Source organism: Heterodontus francisci, chromosome 13 (assembly GCF_036365525.1).
Source record: "Heterodontus francisci isolate sHetFra1 chromosome 13, sHetFra1.hap1, whole genome shotgun sequence".
Classification (NCBI taxonomy): domain Eukaryota; kingdom Metazoa; phylum Chordata; class Chondrichthyes; order Heterodontiformes; family Heterodontidae; genus Heterodontus; species Heterodontus francisci.
In genome coordinates this window covers 105,499,362-105,516,133 of record NC_090383.1, presented here as the reverse complement: position 1 = coordinate 105,516,133, position 16,772 = coordinate 105,499,362, and the positions used below count along the sequence as shown (strand labels likewise).

At 39.6% G+C, this 16,772-nt stretch overlaps 1 protein-coding gene across 1 annotated transcript in view; it reads right to left on the bottom strand.

Moving 5' to 3' along the window:
* Positions 1-16,772, bottom strand: part of ttc27 (tetratricopeptide repeat domain 27) — a 209,791-nt gene that overhangs the window by 126,761 nt on the left and 66,258 nt on the right. Inside the window, exon 9 of the mRNA XM_068045342.1 lies at positions 9,938-10,004. Coding sequence (XP_067901443.1) covers positions 9,938-10,004 — 67 coding nt within the window. The remainder of the gene's footprint in view (positions 1-9,937; positions 10,005-16,772) is intronic.

Here is a 16,772-nt window from a genome sequence, read left to right as displayed (position 1 = left end):
TTATAGAGGCCATCATTCTGGTCATGATCAATAACAGATAAAGACAGCTCAACAAAAGTGTTACCTGAAGGTACATTATATAAACTGGAGATCTTACAAAGGCTCAACATCAAAACGTACAAGTGCTAGCCTAATTTGTTTTTATCCCCACTTTTATTGCTCTTTTAATAGGCCCTTATTAGCCATTAGTCTGCATTCATTGAGGACTATTACCGGGAAAACATTTGCTCCAAAAGACAATTTTACATTCACGTTTGGTCAACCAGGTGTCTGGCACACATTTCTAAATCTGCAGAATTTCTGCTTGCCTGATATGGACTGCTCACACTCTCCCCTTGAGGGACACACCTACTTACCCAAGCCCAAAGAACTTATGCATAGGTTGTTAGAGGCAAGGCTTGGGGACCCCTTGGCATTTGTAGGGTTCGCGCTCAAGGCTAACTTACTAAAATAGTGCAGGTAACCATCACAGAATATTGATAAACATAATAATATAAAAGTAAAATACTGCAGATGCTGGAAATCCGAAATAAAAACAAAAAATGCTGGATGTACTCAGCAGGTCTGGCGGCATCTGTGGAGAGAGAAGCAGAGTTAACGTTTCAGGTCAGTGACCTTTCATCAGAACTGGCAAAGGTTAGAAACGTAATAGGTTTTAAGAAAATAAAGCAGGGGTGTGGCAAAAGATAAAAGGGAAGGTGTTGATAGGACAGAGGGTCACAGAAAACAACTGACCAGAAGGTCATGGAGTAAAGGCAAAGGGTATGTTAACGGTGTGGTGAAAGACAAAGTGTTAGTGCAGAAGGGTGTTAAATGACAGAATAAACATCATGTTGCTTGAGTATATTGAAAAGCCCTACCTATTAGAACATTGGCTTGCAGTGTTACCCAAGTCTGTGTGGGAAGAATCCCAGTGATAAGTCTATCCCCTGGACACGTAAAGAGTCAGCATACCTGGTTAATTTTCAACAGCTCAATAGAATAAAGCAGACCTGCCTGACTCAGTTAGCAATTTTTTTTTTTAAACTCGATTTATATAATAGCATCTTATACGTCCTCAGGACATCCCAAAGTACTTTACTGCCAATAAAGCAGTTTTAAAGTGAAGTCACTACTGTAATGCAGCGAAACGTGGCAATCAGTTTTCAGACAGCAAGGTCCCACAAACAGTAATGAGATAAATGACCAAAACTAATCTGCTTTCGCCGTGTTGGTTCAGAGACAAATGTTGGCCAAGATATAAGGAGAGCTCCCCTGCTCTTCTTCAAAGAATGGGGATTATCATGTCCACCTGAAAGGTGTATTATCACCCAAAAGACTGAACTTCTCTCAGTACTGCACTTGAGGCGCTGTTTAGATTTTGTGCTTAAATCTAATAATTGCTAGACACCTGTGTGAGCTCTTAAAGAGCAGACAGCAGGCACCAGAAGTTCCTTCCAAGCAACATGGGGAGATGAGAATTTTTTTTTAAACTTAGTGAGTTATGATGATCTGGAATGCACTATCGGAAAGGGTGTTGCAAGCAGATTCAATAGTAACTTTCACTATATACTTGAAAGGGAAAAATCTGCAGGGCTATGGGGAAAGAATAGGGGAGTGGGACTAATTGGATAGCTCTTTCAAAGAGCCTGCACAGGAATGTTGGGCCAAATGGCCTCCTTTTGTTAACAAAGAGAAAGGCATATATTATGGTAACCAAAAAGACTGTTGAAAATCTGGAACAGGTTGATAAGCCTCAAAGGAAAATGGGTTAATGGTTCTGTCTAGATGAAAGGTTACAACCCAAACATTAACCTAGCCTTTTCTTTCAGATACTGATCTGACCTTTTGCACATTTCCTCCCCACCTCCCCCCTTCCTTCAGATTACTACCGTTCATTTTCTCATTCCTTTTTGCGGTGAAAACAAAAAAAAGAACACGGCCAACTTTTCTGATCAAAACCTCAGAGGCGTCATTGCATACCCTGGGGAAAGCACCGGCATTTCATGCACTCCATTGAAAGTTATGTACATATTGTAATAACAGAAGCTGTTTAGATTTTACACTTACAACAAATTTGTAATGGACAAAGATTTTATTTCCCCTAAATGGAGAAGTAATCATGTAGTTGCAGTGTCACCTGGAAAGCTAAATTAACTTTTCAGACAGCAAAGTGGGCCCGTGCTGTGTGCAGGACAACCATCTAACCAGCCTGCAGATTTCAGCACCTACGTGTAGGCTGGATAGATGCCTGCTCACGCACACAACAGCTTCAGAACACACTACAAAAGCACCATTTTCTCCAGTTTTATAACAATGCGCTACAGTGATAGTCTGGCTTAGTGCCAGCATTCTGACTATTCCAATGCTCTCCAGGCCAGCCTCACACCCAATGTAAACTTGAGCTTATCCAAAACTCTGCTGTGGTCCTTCAATTCTGGCTTCTTGGCACATCCCAGATTTCCTTCACTCCACTATTGGTGGCTGTGCCTTTGGCTGCCTAGCCCCTAAGCTCAGGAATTCCATCACGAAACCTCTCTGCCTCTCTCTCCTCCATTAAGTTGCTTCTTGAAACCTACCTCTAATATCTCTATGTGACTCGGTATCAAGTTTTGTCTGATAACACTCCTGTGAAAAGCCTTGGCATATTTTACTATGTTAAAGGCTCCATATAAATGCAAGTTGTTGTTGCTATTGACCCAAGTCAGAAGATTGTGGGTGCAAGCCACACTCCAGGACTCCATCACTTAACCCGATTTGACACTGTGAATACAGTGCTGAGAAAGTGCTGCACCGTCAGAGTTGTCATCCTTCAAATGATTTATTAACTAAGGCCTGTTCACGGATTCATAGGATTCAGGTGAATTTGAAAGAATCAATGGTCCTGTTTAAAGAAAAGCCGGAAGTTGTGCTGCTATTTTGTTAAAATTACTCCCTTAAACGCTATCACTAAAAATACATTAATTGCTCATTCATTTCACTGTTGTTTATGGGATCTTGCTGTGTAAAAGGGCTGCCACACATGCCTATATAGCAACCATGACTACATATCAAAATATTTCATCGCTTGTGAAGCACTTTATGGGATGTTTCCAAGACACGTCCTAAGGCACTAAATAAATACAATATTTCTTTATGACAAGGCAATGCCGAAGAAAGAAAAAGCTTGCAAAACATTTACATGTCTGAATGCTCCACTTGGTCATTTTGCTCAATCCTGTTCTCATCAGCACACTTTCCAGCAGCATTCAGCAGCAGAAACTGAGGCTGCTTTTTCTCCTTCAAATGGAGACACTGGAATCAACAGGGACACTAGCAACTTCTACAGCATCCCTGATAAAAGTGCATGTGCTGAGCTTCAGACTTGCCACCTAACTACACTGTAAACACAGTTCTTGGAACCACACATCAATGTTGATCATAGGCATCTGAAGACATCGGCTAAGAAGAAAAATTTCAAAGGAAAATTGGACAAGTATTAAGAACCATTAACATTTCCGAAGTCTAGTGACAGTGAAGGGATCTGACTGCTCCTAGCTGGTCATTTTGTAATACACACATCACCAGAAATACAAACCCAGAATTTCAGTCTCGCCATACATGCCCAACTGCATTAAATTCCACGTTGAGTAGCAGGCAAGTCCGATGCACTTTCAACAGCATCAAGTGCGTGAAGACCTAACCAACGGCAGATTAACATGGAATCTAAAACCCACAAATCTAGACATTACCAAAACCTATTACTGCATACAAAGACAAGTTCAACTTCTTGTGCTAGAAATATACGTATTAGTCACATAACAGTATAACAGTGACGTGATGTCTGGCATTTTTCAAGACTTTGAGCACCTGCATGTATATAGCGATGGGTTATTTGAATGCCCCTACAGTTGCAGTATATCTCAGAGCTTCACAGCAAACCAGAGGTTGTGTGTAACCATTTTGCTTTTGACTGGCATGATTGAAGCGACATTATTCAATATGCCTTGAGTGGGCATCTCTTAAGGACACTGGGGTGATGACAAATTTCTGTGCTCAACATGCTGAGGGGCATCAGTGATGGAGGATGAAATGGGGCTCCATTTTTGCTACTCTATATTCACATCAAACACTCCCAAGCCCCAATAGCACCACCAGATGCTGAGCAGAGTTTCTTTCCCAATTATATGGCTTAACCACATCTTCAGAAAAGCACCACTACTGAACCAATGCAACATTTCCAATTCCATCAGCCAGCCATTTTGGTGGAATCTACAATGAGACTAATAATCCTTTGTCAAATTAATTGTAGATATTTTTGTAGCTGTGAGCTCACCCAGTCTTAGAACTGTTTCAAATTTGCCAAACTCATTTTTCATCATAACCCAACAGCAAAGAGATTTTTATATCATCAGTCTGGGTTAAATTCAAATTCAGGTACCTAAAATGAAACAGCAGTATGACGAGTCACACCACTGTCTTATCCTTTAGCTATTCTTAATTTCACAACCACCCCACCCCCGCCCCAGACCTTCATTTTGCTTTTGTTACTAATTTATTTGAAATACTGCTTGATTTTTCTATTTTGTTTTTAGCCTTTCCTCTTCTCAAACAAATCAAATTGTAAAATGCTGGAACTGAATAATATCCATCCAAAACATTAACTACTTTCTTCTTTTAAATGCTAAATGAGCTTCTATTCATCTTCCAAACTTTCCTGCTCTTACTTTAAGTTTCTAGCAAACCAAATTTCCTTTTATCCCTTTCCCATAGTTCTCGATCTTTTGATTTCTATAGTCTTTGACTTCCCATTTTCCCTATGTATCGGTTTTGTTTTGTGCACATAACTTATTTAAAAAAGTCTAATATTTTTGTCTGTGCATTAGTTAACATATTTACATATATTCGTTAAAACTAATGCACAAGGGAAATAGTGGAAATTGTGGTCATCCCTAATGTATTCTACGATTGTGAAATATGCAATGGCTAAGTTTTACTTATTGTGACTTCATGCCAACTCGAATGTAAAATGCCAGGACAAAATCACAAACGTTGAGATACTCACTTACACATTGATTCCTGGTATCAAGTTTACTTCGATCAAGTCACAACAGAGAAAAGCTTTATCAAAATGAGCGAGACAGAAGAACAAAGCAAGGCCTCTAAGGTGAAGTCAAGATTGGAAAACTGATCCCAAGAGAACAGAAGAATCATGAAATTACCCTGAAGCAGAACCTGCCCTGTTGTTCCAACGCTTTCTAAGTGATTTTACGTAACTTTACTTTTTAGTTCCTCCCCCATGTTAGTTCAGATTATTTCTCCTTACTCAGCTTCTCCTATTCTGATTAGCTTCAGTTATCAAGTTACTCTTCACTGCTGTACATGTTTGTAGCCTTAACAGACAATTTATGCAACTGGCTGTTTTAAACCCTTTGGTTAGAAAAATGAGAGCTCATCAGAGGACATAACCCTGCCATTGTGTTAGTGAAATGTCATTTAACTTAAGAGAACATTCAATTTTGTCCTTCAAGGTTCGTCACAGTGGGATAGTTTCTCAGGAGTGACCATGTTTTCCTCCACAAAGTGAACCAGGCTTTTCTGCCTCAGCACAGATGCTTTGATCATGATCTTCACTTATGATTGTTATAAGGTTGAGCCCACCAAGCAATAAAACGTCTGCAAGAATATGTACGGTTTGTACTTGTTCTACAACAGCCGACATGATATTTGTCTTGTTCAATTCTCCATGCCAGGGAATTTTAGTAAATACTTATCACATCTGACTACAATTTCTGCTGTGTCAAATTTTAATCACCATTTCAAAAAAGGGAGCCGGTGACGTATACAAAATGTTTTCCGAATCAGAAACAATACAGAAGTGCACGCTATTTAAAGAGCATTTGTGCAAATTGAGCCTGAGCGTTTTATGTTGCTAAATTAACCTTTTTGAAAGTTTTATTTGCAATGGAACAAATTGTTCCTCTAGTGAAAGACTCAAAATTAATCACATTTTCAAGGACATTTCCAGACACCACCAACAATAAAGCAGATTTATAAATCATTGAGATTTTATCCGCCTGACCATTAATGGCAGGAGCCCATAAAAAGTAATGCAATATATTAAAAAAAATATATAGTGAAACCAGTACCATTACACCATGCAGGCAGACCAGAAGCAGCACTACAGAACAATGCACTTTCCAACGACTGTAGGGCTTACACAAACAAGGAAGGCCATTTCCTAGCCTTTCATCATAGCACAAAATGATTCGAAGGTTTTTCCTCCACTACCTTATGCAGAAAGCTATTCCACACACTGACTACATGGATGGGATGAGTATGAAAATTTGCAATTCACCCTCATGGGTAATGCTACAAATACAGATGTTCATAAGCATAGCAAAACAATAAAATTAGGGAAGCTGGCTCTTCATTCACTTGTGATGCTGAAATTTGAGTCTCTGCCTCTCCCACAGCACCTATGGTCCTCAGGACTTTAATTACATCAAATCATTTCCCATACTTACAAACTCTGAGTGCAATGTAACAGAGTTCAACAATACAAGCTTATATTACATGAAAAGCATTGGATCTTACTTAAAAGAAGTGGTCTGTGCAATTTTTTTAATTCTTTTATGGGACGTGGATGTCGGTGCCAAGTCCAGCATTTGCTGTCCATCCCCTAATTGCCTTTAAAAAGGTTGTGGTGAGCTGCCTTCTTGAACCGCTGCAGTCCATCTGGTGCAGGTACTCCCAAAGTGCAGTTAGGAAGGGAGTTCCAGGATTTTGATACAAGGACAGCGAAGGAATGGCAATGTAGTTCCAAGTCAGGATGGTGTGTAACTTGGAGGGGAACTTGAAGGTGGTGGCGTTCCCATGCATCTGCTGCCCTTGTCCTTCTAGGTGGTCGAGGTCGCGTGTTTGGAAAATGCCGTTGAAGAAGCCTTGGTGAGTTACTCCAGTGCATCTTGTATATGGTACACGCTGCTGCCACTGTGCGTCAATGGTGGAGGGATTGAATGTTTAAATTGGTGGATAGGGTGCCAATCAAGCGGACTGCTTTGTCCTGGATGACATCGAGTTTCTTGAGTGTTGTTGGAGCTGCACTCATCTAGGCAAGTGAAAAGAATTCCATCACACTCCTGAATTGTGCCTTGTAGATGGTGGACAGGTTTTGGGGAAACGACAAACATAAAAACTGATACTCATTTGCATTTGTCATTTTGTTTTCTATATTACACCATGACCATCTGGTAATCTCTTTGTACTATATAGATTCTTTAGACAAGTGACTGGGCTTCAGACCCCAGTCCATATTTTCCAACTGGTGCTGTGCTGCCAACAACTGGGCTCATGTCTCACCATGACTGCTCTGTGATCAGTTGCTAGTACATGCAGAAGAGTACTTCCTCAGGTGACGGGATCCTTCAATATTCAATTCCTTCCCATGGCAAGAGAGGGGCTGGACTCCCTTCAAGCCCACAGTGGCGCAAGTTAAAATAACAAAGCCAAACCGACGATATAATAACTCTTAGTGCACTTAAGCTCCAGTATGCTGTGGCAGTACTGTGCCTCCATAAATAAATTTGGAGCAGGAGCATGGTGGTAAGGTGGAGGGTGGGGGAGGAACAGCAGCCTTCCATGCATCCACAGGTCACATTTAATTATTTAAAAAAATTATATTACAGCAAAAGAAATCCTATTTTTGGAGCAGAGTTCTGCTTTCATGATTTAGAAAATCATCTGAACCTCACCCAATTTCACTCCAATCATTTTGCAACTCGCACTCCGACCCATTCACAATTGCCTATTTAACCTGTGCAAAAAAGCATTAAGATGCAAAAATCGATGGTATTGTTCAAAAATGAGAAGGAAAAATAAGTTACAATTTTCCACTTTGCAGTCATTCACTTTTTTTTTATAAAGTTGATCATATATATTATAAAAGGGACAACACATATTATAAAGTGTGGTTGAAGTGCATGTTTAAACATTTCATGCCTTCCCAGCAACCTTTTTGAGCGATTCACAATGTCTGGGACAGCCCTGGCAGTTTTCAGTTGTGACATTGTCCATGACATTAATTGCAACACACCCAGTCTAGCAAAGAGAGTCACGATGAGTGATACTCAGGAAGGACAGATGACCAAGATTACTGTCATGCCAATCCTATAAAAGACAATTTTCTTTGAATCATTGAATCATCTTAGTTGCAAGCAAGAAAAATAAATGTAAGGACTTTAGGCCACACTTGTTCAATTCCGATAACGATTAGAAGAAACAAGATTTATACACTTCTACCCAACCTAATACAAAATAAATATAGGCAGTACAGTACCTAGAAAAATTAGTCTTCGAATATGTGATAGTACAATGACAACTTGCAATCATTAAAAATCCCTTCATATGAGCATTATCAAACAATATCTGACACCAAGTCACATAAGCATATATTCTTTTATTTTATTTAAGCATATATTAGGACAGGTGACCAAAAACTCAAGCAAAGAAATAGGTTTTATGGAGTGTCTTAAAGGAGGAGAAAGGTAGAGAAGCTGAGGGAAGGAACTTTAGAGCTTAGGGCCCACGTAGCTGAAGGCACAGCTGCCAATGGTGGAGCAAAGAAAATCAGGGATGGTTCCAAGGCCAGACTTGGAGAAGCGCAGCCATCACGGAGGATTATAGGCTGGAGGAGGTTACAGAATCACCAATGTATCTCACAGAGAAGCCAAGCTAAAAGTCTCCCTCAAATGAGGTACTGATCTCAATTACACAGCTGTGGATACAGCAAAACTGGAAAAAGAGTGATCATGTCACATGCTTCCTAATGGTCTTCGTGAAGTGATAATAGGAAAAGTCCTAGAGTCAGGGTGCCTATAAACTCCACTGAATGCAACTGCTAGCAGGTTTTAAAAATGAAAACCATTTTTTATATCCTGAAGGTGAAAAATAAAGCAATTATAAAAAGTCTTTTGTTCTTTCAACAGCTGGAATATTCTTTAGAATTGCCACTTTGGGGGCAAAAACATTCACTGCGGCAATAAACTACAACCCCAGGAGCACAACGTGTAAATCTCAGACTATTTTTTTCACTTAAAGGGTTGTGAATCTTTGGAATTCTCCACCCAAGAGAGTTGCGGATGCTCAATTATTGAATATATTCAAATCAGAGATGAACAGAATTTTTGGGGGATTCCAAGCAAATCAAGAGATATGGCAACAGTGCAGGAAAGTGGAGTTGAGGTAGATGATCAGTCATGCAACTCTATGACTCTATGATCTTAGTGAATAACAGGGGCAGGCTTGAAGAGCCAAATGGCCTTCTTCTGCTCCTATTTCTTATGTTCACATCAGAGGACTTCCTTTGCACCCTCCCCAAGGTGCAATATAATAAAATTGAGAAAAGAAGATAAACATCTAAGACTAGAATCCTAGGACAAAGAGTAACTTCATGCACCACACTGCATGACTCATGAGACCTTGAAATTGGGGTCAAGAGACCTTTCCTGGAATATGAAACCAATGTTTGCTTTGTAGGATAGAAATAATCTCTCATGACACTCACTCATAACACAGAGAAGGAACAATCGAGACACAAACCCCAGATAGTGGGAGCTGGCCTGATCTCACTCTAGACCAAAGTCTTTAATTTGAAAAAAAAACTGACTCTGCTAACAATCCACAACAAAGGAAATGAAACAATGACTTCAGCTGCCTCCAAATGTCAGTTTGCAACGGCAGCACCGATTTCCTTAAAAATATAATTATTTTTCAGTTTTTTTCGGCACTGCTCAGACTTTCAGCTCACATACATTTTTCAGATTCCACCAACTCTAGTAAATTAGGGGGATCCACCCAACAGGGAAACATAATGTGGACATAATGTGGAAAAGGGCTGGAAAAGTTTCAGCCACAGTTTGTTCAAGCAGAATCTCAAGTGAAGAGCCTGAAAGGAGAAACAACAGACTGTAGTACTTACTGAGGTGAATGCTAACAGCTCCTCTTCAGTCAGTTTATGAACGGGGTTGGTCTTCTGAAAATCAGTGCTGTTGAAACAAAATTTTAATAAGTTTGTAAGCAACAATTAATGATGCGTTCAACCATCGACGTAGAATTTAAATACAAAGAAATGTCAAGCAGTACATGTTGAGGGGGAAAACAAAGCGAAAGGAAGTTAATTAACTCTGAAAGGGGCAGCAAGATCCAGGATTCCAGATATTTGGATCTTGAAAGGTGACAATGCAGGTAAAAAAGGCCTTAAAAAGACAAATGGGATCCTAAGTTTTACATCTTGGGGCCTTAACTGTAAAAACAAAGGAGCACTGTTAAAATGTACAGACATTAATCAGGCAAGTTTATTTGAAGTAGTGTGTGTAATTCTGAACACTTCATTATAGGAAGGGTGTTAAAATCATGGAGGATTCACTAAAATATTATAAAGAATGAGAGGTTATCGTTAGGGGAAAAAATCTCAAAGAATGTAGGCTTATTCACCTGAACAGCAAAGGTTAAAAGTGGGGTCTATAAATAAGGTTTTCAACATGATGTAAGGTTTTGAGTGGGCAAATAGTGAACGGGTGTTTCGACTGGCTGGTGAATCTGTTACAACGGGACACAGAATGAGGATCACTAAAAGACTGAAAGGAATTTATCGAGTAAAATTATAAAATAGAGCTAAAGGGCAGAGAAATGGAATTAAGGTTAGATAACTCCAATTGAAGAGCTAACCTTGGCAGAGACCAAATGGCCTCACCTGCTGCAATTTCAATGGTTCAATTGTCAGAGACATTTATCTACCGGATGAATGGTTACGTAACTGAAACATCAACAGCCGGACGCACTGTGTGTATATGAGCATGTGTGCATGTGCATATGAAGTGTGTGCACGTTTGTGTTGTATACATGTGCATGTGCATTTATGTGTTTGTTTTTTCAGCCAGTTTCAGACGTCACACTTCAAAGTTTAAAAGAATGGCAAAGCAGAAAAGCTCAAGCTCTTCCAGTCCAATTCCTTAACTCAGTCCTCCAATACCTGAGCTGGAAAATAGATTGAACAGCAATCAAAGGAAGATTGGACATTTGTCAAAATGTTGAAGAATTAGTCACGTGAGAAAATAACAAAAGGAAAATGAATACCATGCATGGGGAAAAATTGATTATCGCCCAGATAAGGTCATCTTTAAACTATTTACATCTTCTGCCCACTACAGGAGTACAGGCGAGCTTAATAGCTTCACAGGAAACATAGTACTGAACACATACATATGAAGATGTCATGACATTATACAGAGGCGGTACAACAAATGGTCTCCCAAGTATAAAGTTTCTGCACCATTGTGTTGCTTTTCTTTGGCCTTAAGCTAAATTGCAACTAGCTAATCACTTAACACGAACCCCACCCTCCCTTGCAATACCTGTGTGAATGGATTGTGGATTATGTGTATGGAAAATACAAAATATCTGAAAAGTAAATTCCCCCAGACAGGTGATGTAGCTTCCTTCTTCATTCAACTTCCTTCAGATTTAGGACACAAGAAACCCCTGCAGAGCAGCCATAATGCTAGGTGTCAGGACTGACTTGCCACAGTGGATGTCAATGCCACAGTTAAACCTGGACCACAAGTGTGTTATCAACTGGAACCTGATCCAGAGTTGTCCAGGGAACAGAACTGGAATGGGTGAAATGACCATTAACCTGCACCCTGGCTTGTTATTTCCTGTAAGATAGCAACAGTGTCAAATGCATTGAACCATCCACTTGGTGATTTGAAGCCTGTGATGTCAAGTACTCAGCATCATGCCAGATTAACTAACAGAATGAGAATGCTTCATACTCTGTATCTAATCTAATCTACTACTTTGGGGAAAAGTCTTGAGCTTCTCTAATTTCTTTAGTGATAGGTGGTCTGATATAAGGGGAAAGGCAAATTGTGGAGCAATGCTGCATGCCCTTCGGCTTGAAAACACTCTTTCACATGCATGTTCAGCATATGGTTTCCCTGGAGTTGTTAAGCTAGGCTACAGTGCAAAGATCTAGAAAGAAGAATTGGAAAATTGCAGCAAATTGCTAGGTTAAAAATAAAACCAAAGAAAACTGCAGCATTTGTTGAAAAGCAGTTTTGCAATCACTAATCTACTATGGAATCAAGTATTATAAATGGATGAAAATAAAATGATCTTTTTGCTCCCCTCTGCAAACTAAGCAGAGTTTGTAGGGAAGCAAAAAAAAAGCTTTATTTCCAAAGAAAATCTGCAATAATAAAGAATGTCAGCTAAATAACATATCAGGATATTGTATAAACAAGGAATCTGACTTATTGGAAGGGATAGGGAAGGTGAAATTAAATGTAGATTTTTCATTGAAATGGTAATGCAGTTCCCGATAGCTCAATAAATCAATGCACCATTCGGTGCAGTATCAAACATACAAACCAGGTCTGATATCTGGTCTGCGTTCAATTAGCTAATCATAGTCACTGCACTTTATGGGACATTAGAATTAATCTGGCAAGTTGGAACTTAGCTAGCCTTCCCTGCTCACAATTGCATTGGGTCCATACTTGAATGTGTACAATGAGTAGACTTAGGATGGTGAGAGCAGTGGGCTCTGCTGTGATGCTCCTGCCTGCATTGGCTGTTTTACAGATGATGAATGGCCCCTTGGGTGAGCTATTGGAGGGCTGCCAGCATCTGTGTAACTGCAGTGCTTTAGAGACTTTCATGTGTGGGGGGACTCCTGCAGATGTTGACATTTTCCGGGGACTTTCTGAACTAATATCCAGAAGACAGTTGTCAGCTATCCAGAGGAAAACATTAGGAAATCATTTTTTTTTTTAAAGCAGTGGGCAGCAACAGAATTGACATGCCAGTATCAACAAACACAGAAAAATACATCAAATTTGATTACATCATGGACCCTCCCCCAACAAGTCTGGGAACCTCATTTTGAAACCTACAGAGTAACTATTTTTAAAAATTGCCATTCGAAACCAAAACACAAAAATTGAAGATGTCCAAGAAAGAATTGTTTCTATTAACAGTCGAAAAATGGTGCAATTGCTGAAGGGTGAGAATATATACTGGGATACATACAATAACCCTGCAACACAACAACTATTGAAAGATTCCACGCGTCGAGACCTGCAAATCAAAACCTGCACAAGCTGGGGGAAGAGATATTCCAGATATACTATGCATCTTGACAGGTTGAAATAGTACTTAGTGTATTTATGGCATTTGGCACAAACAGTGAAATATGAATCATACATTAAAGTGAACTCTGTTTAACTGTCTCTGGACATCAATAAATCCAAGTTAATCCTCATATATAACTAACCGGCCCTTACATAAGAGCTAAGGCATAGCCGAATATTTTGAAAATGAGATACTGAAGATAGCTGCAGCCCTCACTGTGATATGAAAACTTAAATCCTACTTAAAAATGTAAATTTGCAGGAGACACAAAAACCAGTAGGAGAAACAAAAATACACACTGACTGTTCAGATCAGTCAACGGCACCTTAAAATATGTACAATTAATTCTGGAGCAGTGAAATGAATTTCATATTTTACCAGTAATGATAAAATTATCCCATACAATATTGAAGTACTGCATTTTTTGTAGGCAGTTGCAGGTCATTAAGAATTGGTCTGTGTAACGTGTTTTTAGCTAATTGTTTTCACTCATCAAAAAAGGCAGAATTCGACAGCAGAGTTAGTCACCAATGCATCAGGTATTAGTGTGTAACAAAAACAAGAAATGCTGGAATCACTCAGCAGGTCTGGCAGCATCTGTGGAAAGAGAAGCAGAGTTAACGTTTCGGGTCAGCGACCCTTCTTCGTGATGTTTGATAAGGTATTAGTGTGTGCTGATTTGTTTACCAAGGGCATATTCTTATCCTGCATCCAATTAATGAGCAGCTTATGCATGGAAGAAAGTTGCATCCTTATCCTCTGCAGCAAATTAAGCAAACACAAAACATCTGCCAAATATCACATGAAGGGGCACTGCAACATCCGGACCAGAATGATACCCAATCTGTAGTGAGATTGCTGATTTCAGCCAAAGCAGTAGCAGGGGAATAATAACTGGATTCGGTGTTATGAGTTATCAATCTGCTCCTGTTCACTATCTAGTAACCCAAGTGGGTGGATGTGAAGGGAACACAGATTCAGGCTTGGCTGTGACTTCCCCAACCAACTCCCCTGCTCTGTCACCCCGACATAGTCAAGTAGCCTGCTGAACACTGACTCAGGACCAAGGTCACTGACTTACAATGACTGAATTAGTCAATTTTTGTTTCGATTCTCAGAGAATGGAGGATATTCTGGAATTTCTGTTGATGTTTTCTGGGGATTGCATCTCACAACCAAGACAGTTTCTCTGTAAAAAAATCTTGATCACCTATATTCGGCCTGAATACTGCAGGCAACACCATTCACTTCAAAGAAAGCTCCCAAAAAGATCTAGCAAACACCTGTGGCATCAATTTCACCTTTCCCGATGTTAATTTGAATTTGGCACCGAGTCAAGGGGATCTCCAGGCGTCCAGCAACAGTAATGTCATCAAGCAGGATAAGCAACCAATCAGAATGAAGAATTCTCACAGACAATAAACCAGAAAGTTAAAAGCATTGATTATCCTTCACTTTTTAATATCATTTTATGAAGACCACAATAAAGATTTGGACATACACGAGATTATGGTTGAAGCTGCAAGATCATAAAGAAACTTTACTTTTCAAGTGCTTTTACAGCGAGACTAATAGGGTGAAGTAGTTCTCATCAGTTCAATGATTTCTAATTGACTGCAGTCTGCAGGGACTTCAAGAGCGCACCCTATAGAGGAATGTAGAACTAGTGATAGAAACTTCTGGGTTTCCATGTTTAAGTACACATGCACAGACTCCAGAAGTTGCTATCAGTGTTAGCGGAGTAATGACAATGAACACTGAGTTTCGCTGTCATTACTACTGCCAAAATCTGCGCTATCAGCTTCAGGAGAGGAGGAAATAAAACTGGAAAATCTGAGTCAAAGTTGAAGTTTCTGGCCACCTGTGATCTGATCCAGGTAGCACACAGTGCAGAGACAAACACAACAGGTTGACCATCATTATAATAAAGAAGAGCTAAAAGAGGTGGAATAGCTAGGCTGGGTTGTGAAGTGCTCACACATCTATTTCAAAATAATTCAAGACAGAGGTGAGACAATAGTACTTCAAACTTAGAATTCAACACAAATTACAAATCCAGGTTTTTTTTTTTGAAAAGCTACGTTTGCATTCCAAATTTTCGTAAAATACTTATTTTGGAAGTACCACTGATGCAAGCTCTGCAAAGTATCTGGCAAGGTTAACATGCTTCGATTCGAGACACAGGAAAACATCAATTTCCTTGTACAAGACATTGCTAAAATTCCAATTTATAAAAAAAAAATGCATTGAAATTGTCCATGTGTCTGTAATGTGATTGATTAACGGGAGAACAATGAAAAGGGTGTTGAATTATAGAAACCACTATCTTTGTTTCTGCCCAAACATTAACTGTTTTATACTAAAACCTTCTTGTAAGCTATTCAAAACCAGGCAATGGTCACAAAGGTCACTTTCCCCATATAAAAGGCATGCGCCAGAATGTCCAGGAATCCTGGCGGAAAGTGAAAGACCTATCACACCTGTTCCCTGGAAGGGCGTGAAATGGCAGGGGTTGGTCCTTTAAAGGGGAGCAGAGGGTTCAGCTGCTAAGAAACACCTGCCAAACATTCCATGAATGTGAAGTGCAAACATTACTCTGACTTACAGTCTTACAGATCATCCCAATGGGTAGTTATTTCAAGAAGAACAATAAGGTGGAAGTAGATTTGGCAGAATAATGCTCGATTCAGTCCAAGCAGAATGTGATGATACCAGAGGAGCCCTAATCCCCTCATGACGGGAGTATGGTTCGAAGGAAGCCTCATGCAAAAACAAAGCAGAGAGGAGAGAAATGGTTGTCTTGTCGCCTTTGAAGTAGAAAATGGTGCAAAAAGACCCAAAGAGTGAAAGTATGCATCCCACAAGCTCTCCAATAAGTGAGTCAGAGTTATTTGTTAGACCTGGGCAGTGCTAAGCTATATCCAGCCAAAAAAAAACGCAAGTTTAGTTCATGAAACTCTGTCTACTCGTGGAAACGGCAGTCTAACTGGGAACATAAGGAAAGTGTTGGGGAAAAGACCTAACTGCAACAGACTTTTTAATATTAAAAGTACATTAATACAAAAAAGCCAGAGCGTTCCCTGTTTTCAATGGAGATGTATAACGTATAACTTGCTGACAAGTCTACATACACTTGGCTCACAGGGAATAAGTCTCAGATTTCACTACATTCTTTGGGTTACGAACATAGGATTATCCTCTATCAAAGCTCCAATTAGATCCACAACCTTCCAAAAAAGCTATAATAATTCTAAACTGCAACTATCCAGATGTGATGTGAAAAATAAAGCAGAGCCCAATTTTATTGTTCGAAAAAGCAAGCACAATTTGAAAATTCATGAGCTAAGAGGCATGAAAGAAGGATACATACTTGCTTAATTGACATTCAAGGTACAAATGGGAATTTAAAATGCGGCTTCGGGTCTATTTGGTGTAGGCAACTCACATTCCTGCATTCTCAGTGTGGGGTGAGATGACATTCACATAGTAAAATCAAATCGAGTGCCAATAACCACAAATTTAATTCAACAGCATTAAACAGAAACATCAATAACTGATGGAAAATGTTTAATGCTGTTCTAACGTACAAGGTGGGGAGGCAGGGGGACACTTTCAATGTA